The sequence below is a fragment of the Paroedura picta genome, chromosome 3 (assembly GCF_049243985.1).
Source record: "Paroedura picta isolate Pp20150507F chromosome 3, Ppicta_v3.0, whole genome shotgun sequence".
NCBI classification, from domain to species: domain Eukaryota; kingdom Metazoa; phylum Chordata; class Lepidosauria; order Squamata; family Gekkonidae; genus Paroedura; species Paroedura picta.
The window spans coordinates 116,944,750-116,962,060 of NC_135371.1; the positions used below are offsets into that span (position 1 = coordinate 116,944,750).

Consider the following 17,311-nt stretch of genomic DNA (forward strand, 5'->3'; position numbering starts at 1 on the left):
GGAAGGCCTGGAGGATCATTGTCCATGAGGTCGCGATGGGTCAGACACAACTTTGCACCTAACAACAACAACAACAATGCTTGTGGCCATCATTACATTCTGTCTTCTACTCACACGGGGCTGGAAAAATCCCAGATAGCTTATCACTTAGTCTGCTGCATAAGAAATATCTACTTGGTACTTTGCAGAGCTCTCACCTAAATGTTTGATACTGCATGCTTTCTACTCAAGATGCTTTCAACAGCCTGAAAAGTATGTGGATTCAAATGTTCAACACAATGGACCTTTAGTGTTTTCATGCACATCTTCAGTCACAACTTGCAGCATGGAACTGTGAGGGCAACTAGATAGAATCTCCAGGGTCTATGAATAAAAAGCAGCTGTAGAGATCCCACTCCATGGCATAGTTGGGGGAGTGTACTCGCTCCATGGCATAGTTGGGGGAGTGTTAACTCTTCATGTTGCTTTCCTGATAACAAGGTCTCCTGAGCTTCTATGAGCTCCTTCCTTTCAAATCTAATAACAGATGGAGGCGTGTCTCAGGATGTCTACTAAAATTTATTCTACTAAAAAAGCAAAATAAGGCCTCACCAAATTAGAGGAAATTTTGGGCATAGAGTTTCCTTGAGACTTCTGGGTAGTTCTATGAATCACCAGAAAATCTGTGGTGAGAATTTCCTGTAAGTAGATGAGACTTTATTTTTCTTTTTAGTTCTTTTCCTGGGACACTGCCCTCCCACAACCCATCCGGCACTTGCCAAGGTCTGCCTGGCAGCTCTTATCATGAGACCACACTGCGGCATTTATACACGGAAATAAGACAGCGAATAGGCAAAGGTTGTTCACATAATCATTTTTACATGTCAGCTTTACCACAGTAGCCCTTTCAGTGATTCTGACTTGTGGAACCAATCTTGTGAACCTTTGTTTGCATCACGAGAGCTTGAAATTTTTTAAAGACAGGTTGAACTAGAACACGTTGAAACATTGACAAGAGTGGTTTTTGCACACTAAAATCCTTCACAATTTAACAGTGGTTGCATGAATCATCTCTGTGATACAATTGGACATACATTTAAAAATAGATTTTGGTTGCCTTTATTGCTGCCTTTTCTGGTGGGAGCAAAAATAGAAGTCTATCAAAACATATTAATCTAGTTTAAAGTATGATTCTGTAAAAACGTGTAAGAGTAGAAAAGGACTGTACAGTGATAAAACTAAAATTTATTTTTACTCATATCTCAGAATTTGTATTTTGCTGAATTGATAGTTATGTTTTTTTTTTAAAGTTATGTTATTTTAAAACTGTGTTTGGAAGCATGATAAACTTTTTTCCCTGTCAAGTCACAGCTAAGTTACAATGGTGCCTTTAACGATTTCAAGGCAGGAGATATTCAGAAGTAGCTCGCCATTGCCTGCCTCTTCATAGCTAAACTCTGGACTTCCATGGTGGTCTCTAATTCAAGTACTAGGGCTGACCTTGTTTGGCCATATACAGAACCAGCTAAGAATCCCAGTATGCATCTAGGTATCCATGCACTGCTTCTCTTTTTCTATAGATATATTTGAATACTGAGTGACATTTTTAATGAAACCTGGATGCATAACAATAAATATTTGGGGGGGGGGGCTGGAAAAACGAAGACACGGAATTCATTTACACAGAGCTTATAAACCCATTAAGTTCAACTGTTTGCTGAAGTGTGTGTGTGTGCGCACACGCGCGCTTGCCTTTAGCAATGCAGATGACAGGCCAGGTTAATGGTTGCAGTCTTCTCTCCTTAAAGCAGAAACTCCTGGCAGAGTAGGCTGTACTGTCAAATAGGAGATTCTAGAGCCTTCTGAATATTTTAGAAGCTCTACTCCTTGTATGTGCACTTCAGCATTATTTCTTAAATAGATACCGTATTTGCTGGCGTATAAGACGACCTTTCCCCCCTAAAAAACATGCCTCCAAGTGGGGGCGGTCGTCTTATACGCCGGGTGCACTTCAGTTGGGATAGACATAGCTGCCCATAGTGGCCTCCTGATGCTCGCCCAGTGCCCATAGTTTAAGGTGACCAGAATTAACGGACGCCAAGGAGGCGGCGGCACTCCCCCCCCACTGGGCTCACCAACTCTGCTGCTGTCTTGTGAACTCCTCCCGGCTCGGAACGCGCTGGGCCCGCCAAACTTGTGCCTGCGTGCACGCCCCACCTCGCCACGGCAGCGATGGGCCCTCCCTCCCACAAAATACTCTGAAGCGGGAGGGGGGAGAGAGAGCTCCCGATGGGCCGGCCGGGTGAGCCAGTGGCAAAAGAGTGGAAAAAAGGAGGATGCAGGGAAGGGGGGGGGCGGTGCCAGCCTCTGCTCCCCTCCCGCGGTTTCTGGTGTTTTGAAGCCGCCCCCATTCAGGAAGAGAGCACACGCGGCCAGCCCGGCACGCAGCCCTCCGCTTACTTGCTCGCTCCCTCTTTGTTTGCAGTTAAATGAGGAAGCTGTTTCAGTTCAATGCACAGAGGCGCCGCCTCTGAGAGAGAGAGATGACCCTTGCCTTTTTGGGGGGAAGGGAGGTAATCACTAATCCGAGCAGTTTCTTGCTTTCTTTTCTTTTTTATTTGGTGTTTGGAAGAGGGGGTAGTCTTATACACCGAGTATATTAGAAACTCTATATTTTGAGTGGAAATGTTGGGGGGTCGTCTTATACGCCAGTCGTCTTATACGCCGGCAAATACGGTAGATGTCCCTAAGTCCATGAAAAAGCCACAATAAAAAAACCAGAATAATTTATAGCCTACTACAGCTTATGCCCTAATAAACCTGTTAATCATTGTGTGTGTGTGTGTCTGTGTGAAGTGCTGTCAAGTCACAGCCGACTTATGGTGATCACAGTCAAGGGGCTTTTATGGCAAGTGAGAAGCAGATGTAGTTGGCCATTGCCTCCCTCTAGAGAGTCCTCCCTGAAGAAGAAGAAGAAGAAGAAGAAGAAGAAGAAGAAGAAGAAGAAGAAGAAGAAGAAGAAGAAGAAGAGCTGCTTTTCTGTACCCCACTTTGTACTACCCAAAGAAGTAGACGCCTTTCCCTGCATACTTTCTGAGACCTGATGAGATTAAGCCACACTATGCTGCCTTCCCTCCCTTGTTAATCATTAAGGTACCACAAGTTATTAACCTAAACAAATTATTATTAGAGACAATTAGTAATTGCATGTTTACTTAAATAGCGGAAGGGATAGCTAGATGAGTTTTCATAAGGGAAACACAGCCAGCCTTATTCAGCAGGAATGCAAAGATCTTTCATTTTAAAAGTATCCAGCCTTGCTTTTCAAATGAAAAATCAGTAGCTTTATGACTATACCACACTTGGTGTTTTCTTTAATCGTATGCTTGTCCTCTCAAATTTGGAACTAAAATCTGTCCCCCTATTCACTCAAATCTAGAATCTAGTTACTGCGGGAACATAAGACTAAGGAGACCAGAAACATGGCGGGGACCAGATGCTCTGAAAGACAGCCATCCAAAGCAAAAACAGAAGCCCAACAGTTGGCCAGAGTGTTGTATTGTAAACAGTGTGCATACTCATCAACAAGGGGGTGGTTTAGCACCATAGGATGGTAGGCAGACCTTTCATCTGCCAGCTTCAGCTATGATGACAAAGATGGGTAGAAGTAAAAATTTAGGCTTGCTCTTCCCCTGACAGAGGATTTATTAAAGCCACAGAAAAGTCTACGCCACACCTCTACTGCCTATTGACCATGGCTGCTCAAACTAGGGAACAAGTTCTCGGTGATACAGATATCCTGAGCACTATCCATTATCTGCACCAGAAGGAACTGCAGTGACAGAATTCATTTCCATTCTTAGACTATTTTGAGAAAAAATGTTATGTTATTTTATTGTTGAGTTCTTTGCTGTACTGTTCATCACGGACATCTTAGTTTGTATTTCTGAAAAACTTAAGTAATGTCAGGCTTATTCAGCCTAGGTTTTATGTGGAATAAGCAGAATAGAATGTGCTGGCTATGCGGGCTAGAAGAGACTGGGAACAGGGATCTTAGCACTAGCATCGTGGATGTCCTTGGCTGGCATGCAGGATCCAGGCACGCAGGATCCTCTGGGGCAACAGAAAACAACTCTGCTCCAAGCTCTATATCAGTGGTCCCCAACCTTTTTATCACGGGGGACCGGTCAACGCTTGAGAATTTTACTGAGGCCCGGGGGGGGGGTAGTCTTTTGCTGAGGGACATCACCGCCGCTGCCTGAGCCCCTGTTCCACTTGCTTTCCCGCTGGCGCTCCTGACTTCCCGCCGCCCGCTGGGGGCGCTGCCAGCAGTAGCTACGCAGTGCTGCACCAAGGGGGAGCCCCAGCCATGGTGGCTGCTGGAGAGCACCAAAGGTGAGCCGTCGGCAGAGTGGCAGGGCAGCCCCTGAGCAAGCAGCTGGGGAGAAGGAGCTGCGGCCCGGTACCAACTGATCTACAGCCTGGTACCGATCTCCAGCCCAGGGGGTTGGGGACCACTGCTCTATATGACATTTCTTCATATACTGGAAGGTTGATATCATATCACCTCTTCGTAATCTTCTCTACAGGCTAAACAGACCAAGCTCCCTCAACCCTTCCTCATATGTCTTCGTTTCTTTATGCACTCTTAACTGAAAGGCAATCACATTCAATTTAGAGTTCTGACCAATAGAATGGCTAGATAGGCACATGTACATGCAGGAGGATGTAATGAGAGAATACTGACACAGACAGCCACACATATACATCTGGACCCTTGAGACATGCATGTGCATGCATATTTGATCTTGGAAGCAGTGTTCTTCCTGAAGACTTGCAAATGCAAATGATAGGCATTATGGATCATAATGGGACATCTGAGCATACATGCCTCCTGATGTGCAGGAAAAAATGAAGAATGAGCAGAGAATGCAATCCATATGCAAGTATGCATGTAAGTGCAGCCACACTCAGTTCTAGCGGCAAAGGAACAGCTTCTACCAAAACCCAACAACCTTGGATATCCTGGCTCCCTTCCTGTCTTTTAACCATTCAGGTCATGCTGGCTGAGGTTCCCTTGGCATTTAAAGCACGTCTGGAAAGCTCCTTTAAGTAATAGTGCTGGGAGGACTCCCTAATCAAGAAGCAAATACTGCCTGGCATACTAATGAGCTGTGCACTGCTAGGAATCAAGCGGGCAGAGAGTGGCAGCAATTGTGAAGAAATTTACTATAGCCATGAAAGAATATTCAAACATGCAGTCCTCAAACACTGCCTATATCCTGAATTGGTACATTCCTGTGAGAGCTGTATCTCTCCCATTTCCTAGACTGGCCCATCATCTGGGTCCAAAATGGTTCTTACTGCCAAAGCTGAGCCCTAGGCTATGGCATTAATGCATTTCCTAGAAAGTCACTCTGTTTTTTTTTTCTTTAAAGCCACCAGAATTAATCTAGAAATAATCTTGCAAAAAAAACCAAAAGCACATTTTTTTTGGTTCTGCGAGCCAACCTGGAGATCTAATGATTCAGAACTCTTTGCATGCTCTGTTTGGTTACTGTCCACAGACTGAGAATATACTTTAAATTAATGAAGTTGACACTGGGGTTGGTAAAGACTGAATCCTTATAAAATTACAAGTCTGCAAAAAACAAAACAAAACACCACACCCTGTACTTCACTGAGGAGTCTAGATTAGCCCTTAACCTTCTTACTCTGCTGTTTTTGTCTCAAGGAATGCATAGCTATATTTAAAATACTGCATTCAAATGTCATCTCAAAGAGATGTTCCAATCAACCTCTCCTACAACCTAAGAAACCCAGAATGACACACAGGAGTTTCCAGGGAATCGCCAGCAGGAAAGCAAGTGGAGCAGGGGCTCAGGCAGCGACGGTGACATCCCTCAGCAAAAGACTCCCCCCCGCCCACTCCCAGACTTCAGTAAAATTGTCAAGCGTTGACCAGACTCCGATGATAAAAAAGTTGGGGACCACTACCCTACAGTAAGGTGACCAGATTTTAAGATTGGTAAAGAGGGACAGCATTTATGGGGATGTTGCCAACCTCCAGGCACAGCCTGGAATTCTGGAATCACCACTCAAGCCTGCACAGCTTGGTACAGAACAAGCACCAAATGTTCATGCAATACCAAACTTTAGGTTTTTCAGTTTTCTGCGAAATGCAGTGTTCTAATCTGGATTTAATTATGTAAAGCCAGTTTTCCATTCTGAAATGAAGATAAATATTTCTTTATCATTTAGCACTAAGAGCCATGTGAATGATTAGCTTATCTACCTTTATAGATAAAACTGGCAAGCTAAACATTTTAAAACAACCAAATATTTACATAATGTAAGGTGAAATGGGGTCGTATTTTACTATGTTTTATTGTTTTTAACTGTTTTAAACCACCGTGAGCCAGCCAGTTCAAGTTAATAAACAAAATGAATAAATAAATAATAAAATGGTGACTGAAGGAAACTGCCACATATTAAGCTAGCAACCCTTGAATATCAGTGCCAGGAGGCAGTATCCATGGAAGATTCAGCCTCTATGACTTCTAGAAGAACTGTTTTGCCACTGAGTGAAACTGGATGCTGGAGTACATGGACCACTGTTCTGATCCAGCGAGCTTTGTCCTATGTTATTAAGGAAGGGCAGATAAAGGCAGGTTGACTGGCAGGAAGCAAGAAAGAAGAAACAGGGAAAAGGGAATTGGGGGGGGGGTGCTGCCATGGAAGGGGAAGAGGAAATAGTGGGGGAGGGGGAAATGAGATGCCTTCTGCAAGTCCTTGCAGGTCCCCATTTCAAGCAACCATCACATATTTATTTATTGGATTTATAAGTCACCACAACTTGAAGCAGCAACCTATAAATTAAATCAAATAAATCAATCAATATCCTATAACCCCTGCTTTTCCCTTTTTGGACAAAACATTGAGCAAGAAGCTTTGAAATCTAACTTTTTCTCGGGGGCTGTGAGAGCTGCATAGAGAAGGGCAAAGGGGGGGGGGGGGTCAGGGAAGGAGTTGCTGCCCACAAAGAGCTCGGCTAGGATTGTGCCGGTCTGGGAGAGCCACGGGGTGTGCCTTCCCAGTGCCCCTCCTCCGGGATCAATCCTTTGCTGGGGGAACCTCATGGGGGAGGATGTATGGGGGGGGGGGAGAACAAGGCAGATGCAGGCCATGACCAGGAGCCTCCTGATGAATACACTTCACACAACTCCTCTCTCCCATGAAGAAAATAACGCAGGAGCTGCTTGGTGCGCTTGCCAAGGCAGGGATGTTGCAGGGAGCGTGTCTGCCTAGATGCAGATGCAGCTGGAGTGCGGATTGGAAGGGCGGAGGCGGGGCGAGCGAGCGGCTCTGGGCAAGGGGGAGGAGGATGCCTCAGAGGGGCTGAAGTGCTGCACCAAAAAAGTGGATGATTCCAAAATTGTAACAAAGGAGAGACAGAATCTATCCAGTGGCTTAATTAAGCATAAGAAGATAAAAAGTCTCTTATGTCATTTATTTAGACTTTGACTCTGCCAAAACAGAGGGGCCGAAGGGCAGGGCCAGGAAGACAGAAGGAGCGTGGATTGGAAGGGCGGGGGTGGGGCGAGCGAGCAAGCAAGCAAGCGGCACCAGGCAAGGAGGAGAAGAAGGAGGAGGAGGAGGATGCCGGGGGGGGGGGGAGGGGCAGGGCCAGGAAGATTGAAGAAACGCAGATTGGAAGGGCCGGGGTGGGGCATGCAAGCGGCGCTTGGCGAGGAGGAGAAGAAGGAGGAGGAGGATGTGGTGGTGGGGGGGGGGGGCGAGGGACAGGGCCAGGAGGACTGAAGGAGCGTGGATTGCTCTGCTTGCCGGCTCTGCTGCTTGCTGGCTCCAAGCAGTGTTGCAGGGCCAGGCAGCGGCACGGGGGCCTTGGATGTCAGTGCCTAAAAGTCGGGTATTTTTTAAAGGGCCGTGGGACCGATTTTTAAAAAGCGGGTGTGCCCTGCCAAACCCGGGACGTCTGGGCACCTTACCCTACAGAGACCAGGAGTAGGCAAAAAATGCCGGTCAGCTTCTGGGTCATGCAGGCCGGGAGGGGGCTTTAAACATTTTTTTGCAGGAAGGTGGGACCATGTTCCCGCAGAATAACAAACCCCCACTGCCCCTCCACATGGTGGAACCTGACTGCTGCAGCTGCGTCCCCTGGAGGGACAAATGTCAGCCGTGGTCTGGGTGCTCAATCTGGCGTTGAAATATGACAACTCAAAATGGTAGGATCATGATGAAAGGGAGGATTATTGCCAACTTCCTACAGTTTTCTCAGGGACGAAGGGCACATATGATACTGGGCATTGGTGCTTAGATTTAGCGGCAAAAAGCAGCAGCAAAGGAAGGAGCCTGATATAGTTCAGATATGCTGTGCTGGGTATGGAATAGTTAACTCTCCCTTCGTACAACATTTCCCCTTTCTGAAAATGCCCCACCTCCTACTGCTTTAACCCATAATGCACCTGCATTTTTCTTAAAACAGCACCTGGAGGGAATTCCTGCTCAGAGATACAGTCACTCCTCTGGCAGTGCCATGCCCTCAACCAAAGCCCCAATATTTCCTTTTTGAAACTAAATTACATACCTGGGGATCCAAATATATAGATTCTAAGGATCAGATGACCCTTAGTAGCATACACTCCAAAATGGTTTCTGAGAGTACTCTATAAATTATTGCTTTTGTGGTAATATAAAAGAGGGGAAAGAAAGCACAACAGGGCAACAATTCTCGGGAAACTATCTGAACAGAAGCTGCATTTGAATGCCAGCTCCCTAGAGTTAGAATTTGCAGCATTGTTATTTGCTGTCCCTAGAGCACCTTTTCACTATATGAAGTACATTATAACTGGCTTTGTATTTATCATTGTGATTTAGTGATCTGCTCAAAGCCACCCAATGAATGTCTGTCCTAAGGATAGCTTTGAACCTGGATTTCTCTTGGCTGAATTCAACACTACCTAGCAATAGAGGTGTCAGGTTGGGGAAGGAAATATTTTCACATTAATTCAAAGACCGTGTGAGCCAACCCAATGAGAACAAGATGGGGTTTTATCAGGGCAACAACCATTAATCCCTTCAGTATATAAAACAGTGTAACAAGCCACTAGATGAAGAGACAACATGCCAGGGTTAAAACATGTAAGCCATTAGCACAGAGGCACTAAAGGACAGAAACAGCAAAATATAGAAACAGTACACTGTAAAAATCTGGGAACACTCTTTCTCTGTTAAACAGAGAACTGCAAATCTAAGCAAATACCGCAAATGAAAGCCAGGGTGGGTGTTGCGAAGATACCACCAGCAATAGCATTTCTGCTTTATCGGGTAGAGTCTTTGGTTCCCATTTTAGGAAATGTGAGCAGGTTGGGAAACAGCAGGGAACAAACAACGCAAACCAAGCAAGTGTGAGGACACAGCATTGCAGACAGACTGTACCTGTTACACAAAGAGCCAGCATGTCATGCTCATGTGCCATGTGTAAAGCTGCAGTGTCCAGGAACATTACAGTGCCCTAGAATCATATACACACCAACTGATCAGATAAAATCCTTTAGCTGAAGATATGTAATGGGCAAGATGGGAGCAGCACAGGTTAGATGCAGAGGAATGAGGAAAAATTTTAATGTTCAGTCTGAAGAAACATGTAACATTTTAAGAGATGCAGGGATAGAGGAGAGTGACATTGAAAGTGCCCCATTAAATCGGATACAAATGCACCTTTTGCTCTCTTGAGAAAATTCTGAGAAACTGGTTGTGCAAATGCTTATTGTGGTTTAATCTGAAGCAGAAAAGAGCAAGCCATAACAGGCACCTATTGGCTAGTGCTAGTAACATGATCAACAGACTATCTCGTACAAATCTCCAGAGCAATGGTGTAACTGTTTTCAACAGACGAAGAATGACTGAATATAAACAATATACATATATCCACATATAATTCTTTTTAGAGATGGGTAGTCTGAAAGAAGCATGAGGGACAGGACTGATGTCTACAACCACCATTTGTTCTGCTCTTTGGCATATGTTTAAGAGAATCTGTGAATCATGCCAGAGGTCTATGATCCTCTACGATCACAGTGATTCATTCTAAAATATACCACAGCAGGAATCTGAACCAGAAACCCCCAGGTCAAGCCTCTTCTCACTCTAATGAAACCTCTATCTCTGCTGATAAGGAAACAGAATTCAGAGCGACAGAAATGAAAGAATTGATATAACCTTTTATAACTTAAACCTGCTACTCACCCTGTGAGAACCACCACAAAGTCCATCACGTTCCAGCCATTCCTTAGGTAGGAGCCTTTGTGGAAAGCAAATCCTAAGGCAATAATTTTAATTCCAGCCTCGAAACAAAATATTCCAATGAAGTATGGTTCCGTGTCATCCTAGCAAGGGGTGCAAGAGAAAAAAAATCCAGTGAAATACAGTTATCACTTCATGTCTTAGGTGGGGGGAAAGCAGCTATGCAAGACCTTTCCACGCTTTGTATTTACGGCAAAATTAGTGGACATTTGTTACTCAGACCATATGTCTTCTCCCCATGGTCTATCCACTGCTATTATAATTACGGAGAGAAATGCAGTTCCAAATATCATGAGTACCTAAGTAATATTGTCTATTATTTGGCTCATAGAAATAGCAGAATAAGCTAGCAATGTTCTGAGGCAGTAAAACAGACAGGCTGCATTACATTTCAGGCGGCAGATTAAATTTTTGAATGCTCCCTGATGTGAACAAGGCCCTGCAAGTAAGAAACAAATATAATTGAGAACTACAACCTATCTTGGCAATGCACAAGATTTTCTTTTGTAGGGACTTTTTATATAAGGAAGCATTTTTTTAAAGGTAATCATTTGTCTGGAGTCTGAAATGCTACAATCCACTGTGTAATCTCAAGGATCTACTGTCTGCCACATACATACATCTATGTATGTGTATACACATTTACATCCATGTATATCTGAGGAAGAGTGTACATGCATATGAAAGCTCTTGCCTTGAATAAATCTTTGTTGGTCTTAAAGGTGCCACTGGACTCAAATTTTGTTATGATATTGTTGGTTAGGACAGTGGTCCCCAACCTTTTATTACCAGGGATCGGTCAACACTTGACAATTTTACTGAGGCCCGGGGGGAGGGGGGTAGTCTTTTGCCAAGGGATGTTACCACTACCACCTGAGCTCCTGCTCCGCTTGCTTTCCCACCGGCACCCTGACTTCCCGCCACCTACTGGGGGACGTTGCCAGCAGCAGCTGCACAGCGCCACGCCAAGGGGGAGCCCCAGCCATGCTGGCTGCCGGAGAGCACTAAAAGTGAGCTGGTGGCAGAGTGGAAGGGCAGCCCCCAAGGCAGCAGCTGGGGAGGAAGACAAGAAGAAGCCATGGCCCGGTACGACTGATCCACAGACCGATACCGGTCCCTGGCCCGGGGGTTGGGGACCACTGGGTTAGGAGACATATTGTCCTCATCCTGTACCCCCAACTTCTCAACATTTTGTGAACTCATCGTATTTAATTCTTCTGCACATCACAGTTACCCTCATATGATGGATTGCACATCCATGGAAATTTCTTAAAGATGGCTATTCTCCTCTAGTCTGTTACACAGAGAAGATAAATTAAGTTATTGGTATTGGACTATTTGAGCCTCTTGTGGCGCAGAGTGGTAAGGCAGCGATATGCTGTCTGAAGCTTTCTGCCCATAAGGTTGGGAGTTCAATCCCAGCAGCCGGCTCAAGGTTGACTCAGCCTTCCATCCTTCCGAGGTCGGTAAAATGAATACCCAGCTTGCTGGGGGGTAAACGGTAATGACTGGGGAAGGCACTGGCAAACCACCCCGTATTGAGTCTGCCATGAAAACGCTAGAGGGCGTCACCCCAAGGGTCAGACATGACTCGGTGCTTGCACAGGGGATACCTTTACCTTTACCTTTATTGGACTATTGCACAGACAATAAACTTTGACTGGGCCTCTACTGAGAGAAAATGTTATCTAAATGTCTGGAGCAACAATTTACTGGGCTCTAGTCTTTATTCCTGGGCCCAAGAGAGCCCAAGAAACCTGATTTTCAGCCTCACCAATTAAGAGGTAACCATCTGGATAAATTCTGACTCTAAATAGATTATGTGGCCATTTTTCTGCTTTCCAATACACTACGAAACATGAAGCAGATCCATGCAGAAGATAATGCATTTCTTATTGTTATGGACTTTATTAGACTTTATGGAAGAGGAAGTTGACAAAGGGCCCCCATGATTCTTGGATTATTTAATTCCATCATAAGGGGGGAGGGAGGGAACACCTGTACTCACCAGTCGTTCTGACATTGGCGTCTTGTCGTCATCAGGCAGATGCTGCTCCAGAGCAAGGACAATGCAGTTTGCTATGATAGTTGCTAAAATCATGTATTCAAAAGGAGTAAGGAACTGTTAAGGAAAGTCAGGTGTGAGGTGGATATTCTGGGTATACTGAAAACAAAGAGTTCTGCTATATTCCAGGCTCCGGAAGCCAATTGGGTCTATTTTGAAATAGATACACATCAAAGGTGCTGTCACAAGGGACAAGAACATCCTTTAGTCTAAAATGCATGAGAACTATTTCTAAATCAAATAAGCATTTTAGTCAATGTAGGGTTTTTTTTCCTTTGGTTCATCGACATGGAAAATACACACTGTTTTAATCACCCTGTAAAAATAGGATCCAACAAGGAATGAATGTAACTTCTTGCATTTAGGAATATACTAAGGTGATCAGATTGTTCCACTCTTGGAGGTGGGACAAATTGTACTTATGTTGACCTGGCAAATTGTACTTATGTTGAAATTTAAAATATATATATTAAAATACTATTTTTGCGGTCTATGTGTTCTGTGAAACTTTTTGTTGCTCCATATAGACCAATTTTTTTATCAAGAACCCCCCCCCCCCCTCGGTCAATGGTGTCCCACTTTACCAATGTTAAAATCTGGTCAATTTAAATTTTACTCCTATTTTGTATATTACAACGATAAAGAGTCTTCTTCCCATGAAAAATTTGTCCTGATAGTCTGACTCTCAGAGAGTATGTGGGACACATACCTGCTCTGGAGCGACTTTGTCAGGGCAACCCTGCCACCCTCCCTCCCTCCCAAACATACACACACAAACAGAGACTCACTTCCCTACCCCCTCCCGTTTCCCCCCTTACCTATGGCTTCCCAACCTCCCTTTCTCCAAGCAAACACGTACACATGCACAAACAGACTCACTGTCCTCCCACCTCCCATTCCCCCCTTCCCCAACCTCCCTCCCTCCAGGCAAGGACACGTGTGCACACATACTCATTCCCTTCCCCCCCTGCTTACCTGCTGCCTTGATCACTGCGGGTTGCACACGTACCAGTACATGCGCACACTCATTCCCTTCCCCTCTCCCCCTCCTTCTTACCTGCTCCTCCTCTTCTGCTTCTGCCCCCGCAGGTCATGCAGCAGCTTCCCAGGCCCAGGGGCCTGCACGGCTGCTGGCTGGGCCCTCCATCTTTTGGTGCACTTTGTGGGTGGAACGACGGATGTCACGTCCATCTACATTTCTGTTTGATGAGGCACACCAGAAGATGTGTCCCACATCAATAAGATGTTATGAGGTACCCTGCTTTTTCTTGCTTTTCTTTTTGGGCAAGTAACTCCTATTTCTTCTTGTTTCTCTGTCTGTCCCCTATGTTTAAAAAGTATATAGATATATATTCTGACCCTCTCTTTCTCACGAACTATTTTCCTCAGGCAAGGAATACTGGTTCCCTTCCCTCTTTCAGGATCTTCTCTTGATCTTTTTTCTCTTCTCCTTCTCCATTCTATTCCCCCGTCTACTTCTTTAACTGACTCTCTCAACTGCCACTCCCTCAGGTAAACAGTCGTTTCTTAAAACCCTTTATCAATCAAGGTTCCCAAACCAGTACAACACATCTGCAATTAGTCACAGATGCCTTAGAGAGAATCCTAAAGTGATCTACTCAGAGTTCTAAAGTCTTTTCCATACGGCTTAGTTCCAGTAAACTGTTCTTAGAATTGCTCTTTTGTCCTCTCATGAAATTTCATACATGCCAGCAAATCCAAATACACCTGATAGGGAATTGCAGCTGGCCTTATCTGTTTGAATGATATATGTGTTCACAGCCACACATTTGTAGTTATCTCATTTTATATTATAGGTTTGCCTTTCTCAATCTTTTTGCTTTTAAAAAATCCCTGAAACATTCTTCATGCTTTCAGAAACCCCAGAAATGATGTCAGCAAGCCATACCTCCCTGCCATGTTCCTGGAAGTCACATGTCACCAGAAGTCACATCACTCCCACCATATGTGACATCACACTCCATCTTTACCCTCCTCAGTGCAACCCCCTCAGCCTCCATAGTTTCCCCTCTATATGTATCGTGTCCTTAGAAATTAACTTCCATGGAATGATAAGGAACTGCTGAGAGGACAATCAAAGGACTAATCACCACACCCACCAGTGCACAATAAGCTACCAGCCATAATCTTGTGTCTGCCATATGAGTGGAAACGTAATCTACATTATGCACACTGGCAACGAATTAAATATTCAGTGGCAGTCCTCAGATTTTTGCAATATATAGTTAATGTGGCTTGTACTGCCATTCCATGTTGCTTCAGGTATAATCTGTTTGGAAGAAAACTCATCTTTGGCACATAATCAAAGCTGTTTTCTTTCGCATACTCTCCTCTGCATCTGATTTTTTTGCTACACAAGTTTTGAGCCCTATTTAATATCTAGTGGTCACCTGACTGCCGTTATTTTCTGGATAACAACCTTATCTTCTCCCAAGCACATAATGACAAAGGAACATCTCAAGTTGTCTATGTAGATTATGGTGAGCATTTTTCACACGGCACACTACTAGCCTTTTCACCTTAATGGAGTTGCGGTGGAATATTAGGCAAATGATGCAGTTCAGCCTTTTCTGAATTCACTCAAAAATCCACCCAGGTTGTTCAATGAAACTTTTCACTGAAAGATGAAGCATTACATTATCTCACAATTCTTAACTGCTTGCAGTAGAACAGGGGTCCCCAACCTGAGTCCCACAGGCCCCATACAGCCCCTGACCTCTTTTTGTGCAGCCCTCCGGCCTGCTTGTCTGCTGCTATCACCCTCAGTAGGTTAATAATTTTGTTACATTTTGGTTTAGGATGTGGCCCTCTTTAGGCACTGGGCATGCTAATGTGCCCCCCCCATGCCAAAAGATTGGAGGCCCCTGCACTAGAAGGCTCAGAAGCCATAAAAAAGAGGCAGCCCTACAAACACATACACAACTACTTTCTCTTTTACCACTCACTCCTATTCAACAAAAATGTCTTTACACAATTTTTCATTATGCAGTTAAATTGCAAAATTATCCTTTCTTCATAGCTCTAATTCATATCTAAGCTGAGAACACTTACATACAGATATCTGAAATTGCCATTATACAAGCTTGGAGTAATTTACTTTATGGAGCATATAATGTTTTGCATTCAAATGTCAAAATAAACTCTGGTAAATGAAAGTTTGTTGGACTGTGGACAGTACCCAGTTGCTTGTATCTGTCACATCATCCGTATTACTAAGTCCCTGAAACTGTTTGCAATTCCTCAAAAATGTTTTTCTGCTGATATACATATGTATTACATAAAATGAAAATTTGGAAGGAAGGAAGCTTTTATCAAGGGGTGAAGATATGATGCAACTTTTATTTAATCTTGCTTATATCGTCATCATGAGACTACCATGTCTCTAAAGCAGTGAACTATGAAGGCAAGGAACACACATGAAAACATCAGTGTCCATGTAATATTAGAAGCATGGCAACACAAAGAAGGGTAAAAAAAAATCCTGATCAAAATAATGCTGTTTGTCAGTAAGCCTCCTGAAGTTTTGACGAGTCAATCTGTTCCACATATTCTCAAATTTCACTTCGACCTCCTCTTTTGATGGAATTTAGCAGCTTCTTCAGTTAAAATCATTATTTGATTATTTAGCAACAGAGAGTACATATAAAGAGCTCCATTTTCTTTCTATTCCAGACAGGTCCCCTAATTGATTCTAGCGTGCAGCTATAATGTCTATCATTGTACCTCTGCTTGCAAGCTACCTAGTATCCTGTTTGTTTATATATTTAAAATTTCTATGCTACTCCTCCCCAGGAGTCAGGGCAGTTCACAACATTAAATATAAACAGAAGTTAAAACATTAAAAACAATTATGTTAAAACCAAATCTTCTCTCTGGTTTGGGGGGGGACGACGACGACAAAGTGCTGTAGTATCTGAACTAGGTGGCACACAGATGTTGTCAGTGTCGGGAGGCTAGTACTAATGATGTTCTGTGGGCCTCAACCATAGGTCTGGTGGAACAGTTCAGTCTTCCTGGCCCTGCAGAACTGTTCGAAACCCCGCAGGGCCCTGATCTCACTTGGAAGAGCCTTGCGCTTAGTGGGTATGAATCTACTGGTGCTCCCCAGCCCACGAGAAGTATGTCTGGCCTCGACATACTGGCCTTTTTGATCCTGGCTCCAACCTGGTAGAAGGAGCCCCCGGAAGAACCGAGGGCCCTGACAGAGCTTGTGCAGCTTCACAGGGCCTGCAAAATGGAGCTCCTCCACTGGGCATTTGGTTGAGGCCGAATGGCAATAAGATTGAGAGCTCCTCCTCAGTTTGGCCATGACATCAGGCTCTCCTCCCATTGCATCTTTTCCCTTGAGGTGTTAGACGGGAGGTGTTGTCGAACAGAGGGGTGGGGAGATGGCTAATTGTTCATCGGATTTAGAATGGTTTTAGTTGGGGATGGTTATATTTTATTGTGGGGCTTTTCATGTTGTAACCCACCGTGAGCCAGCTTGCTGGGAGCAGTGGGTAATAAATCTAACAACAACAATCCCATTAGGGCGGACAGAGAAGGCCCTGGCTCTGGCTGAGGATCTCTGGGGCTGGGGATCTTGAGCAGATTTTGTGTCCTCTCTGAGGAGCATAAGGGAGGAGGCAGTCCTCCAGGTACGATGGTCTCAGACTATTTTGGGCCTTAATGGTAAGTACCAGTCCCTTGAACCTGATTAAGTCCTTGATCTGGAGCCAGTGCAGCTGGGAGAGCACTGGTTCCTGTAAGGACCCTAGTAGCTGCATTCTGGACCAGCTGAAGTTTCTGGATCAAATATGAGGGTAGCCATATGTAAAGCAAGTTGCAATAGTCTAATCTGGAGGTGACCATTGCATGAATCATAGTGGCCAGGTCAAATGGTGACATGTAAGGCATTACCAGCTGTGCCCAGTGAAGATA

The 17,311-nt window shown here is 44.5% G+C and overlaps 1 protein-coding gene across 14 annotated transcripts in view; it reads right to left on the reverse strand.

Annotated features, from left to right (window-relative positions):
* CACNA1A (calcium voltage-gated channel subunit alpha1 A) overlaps window positions 1-17,311 on the reverse strand; it is a 406,947-nt gene that overhangs the window by 213,705 nt on the left and 175,931 nt on the right. For all 14 annotated transcript variants that reach the window (XM_077327283.1, XM_077327280.1, XM_077327282.1 and 11 more), the window contains 2 exons: window positions 12,314-12,419; window positions 10,249-10,388 (listed from right to left, as the gene is read on the reverse strand). In XM_077327283.1, coding sequence (XP_077183398.1) covers window positions 10,249-10,388; window positions 12,314-12,419 — 246 coding nt within the window. The remainder of the gene's footprint in view (window positions 1-10,248; window positions 10,389-12,313; window positions 12,420-17,311) is intronic.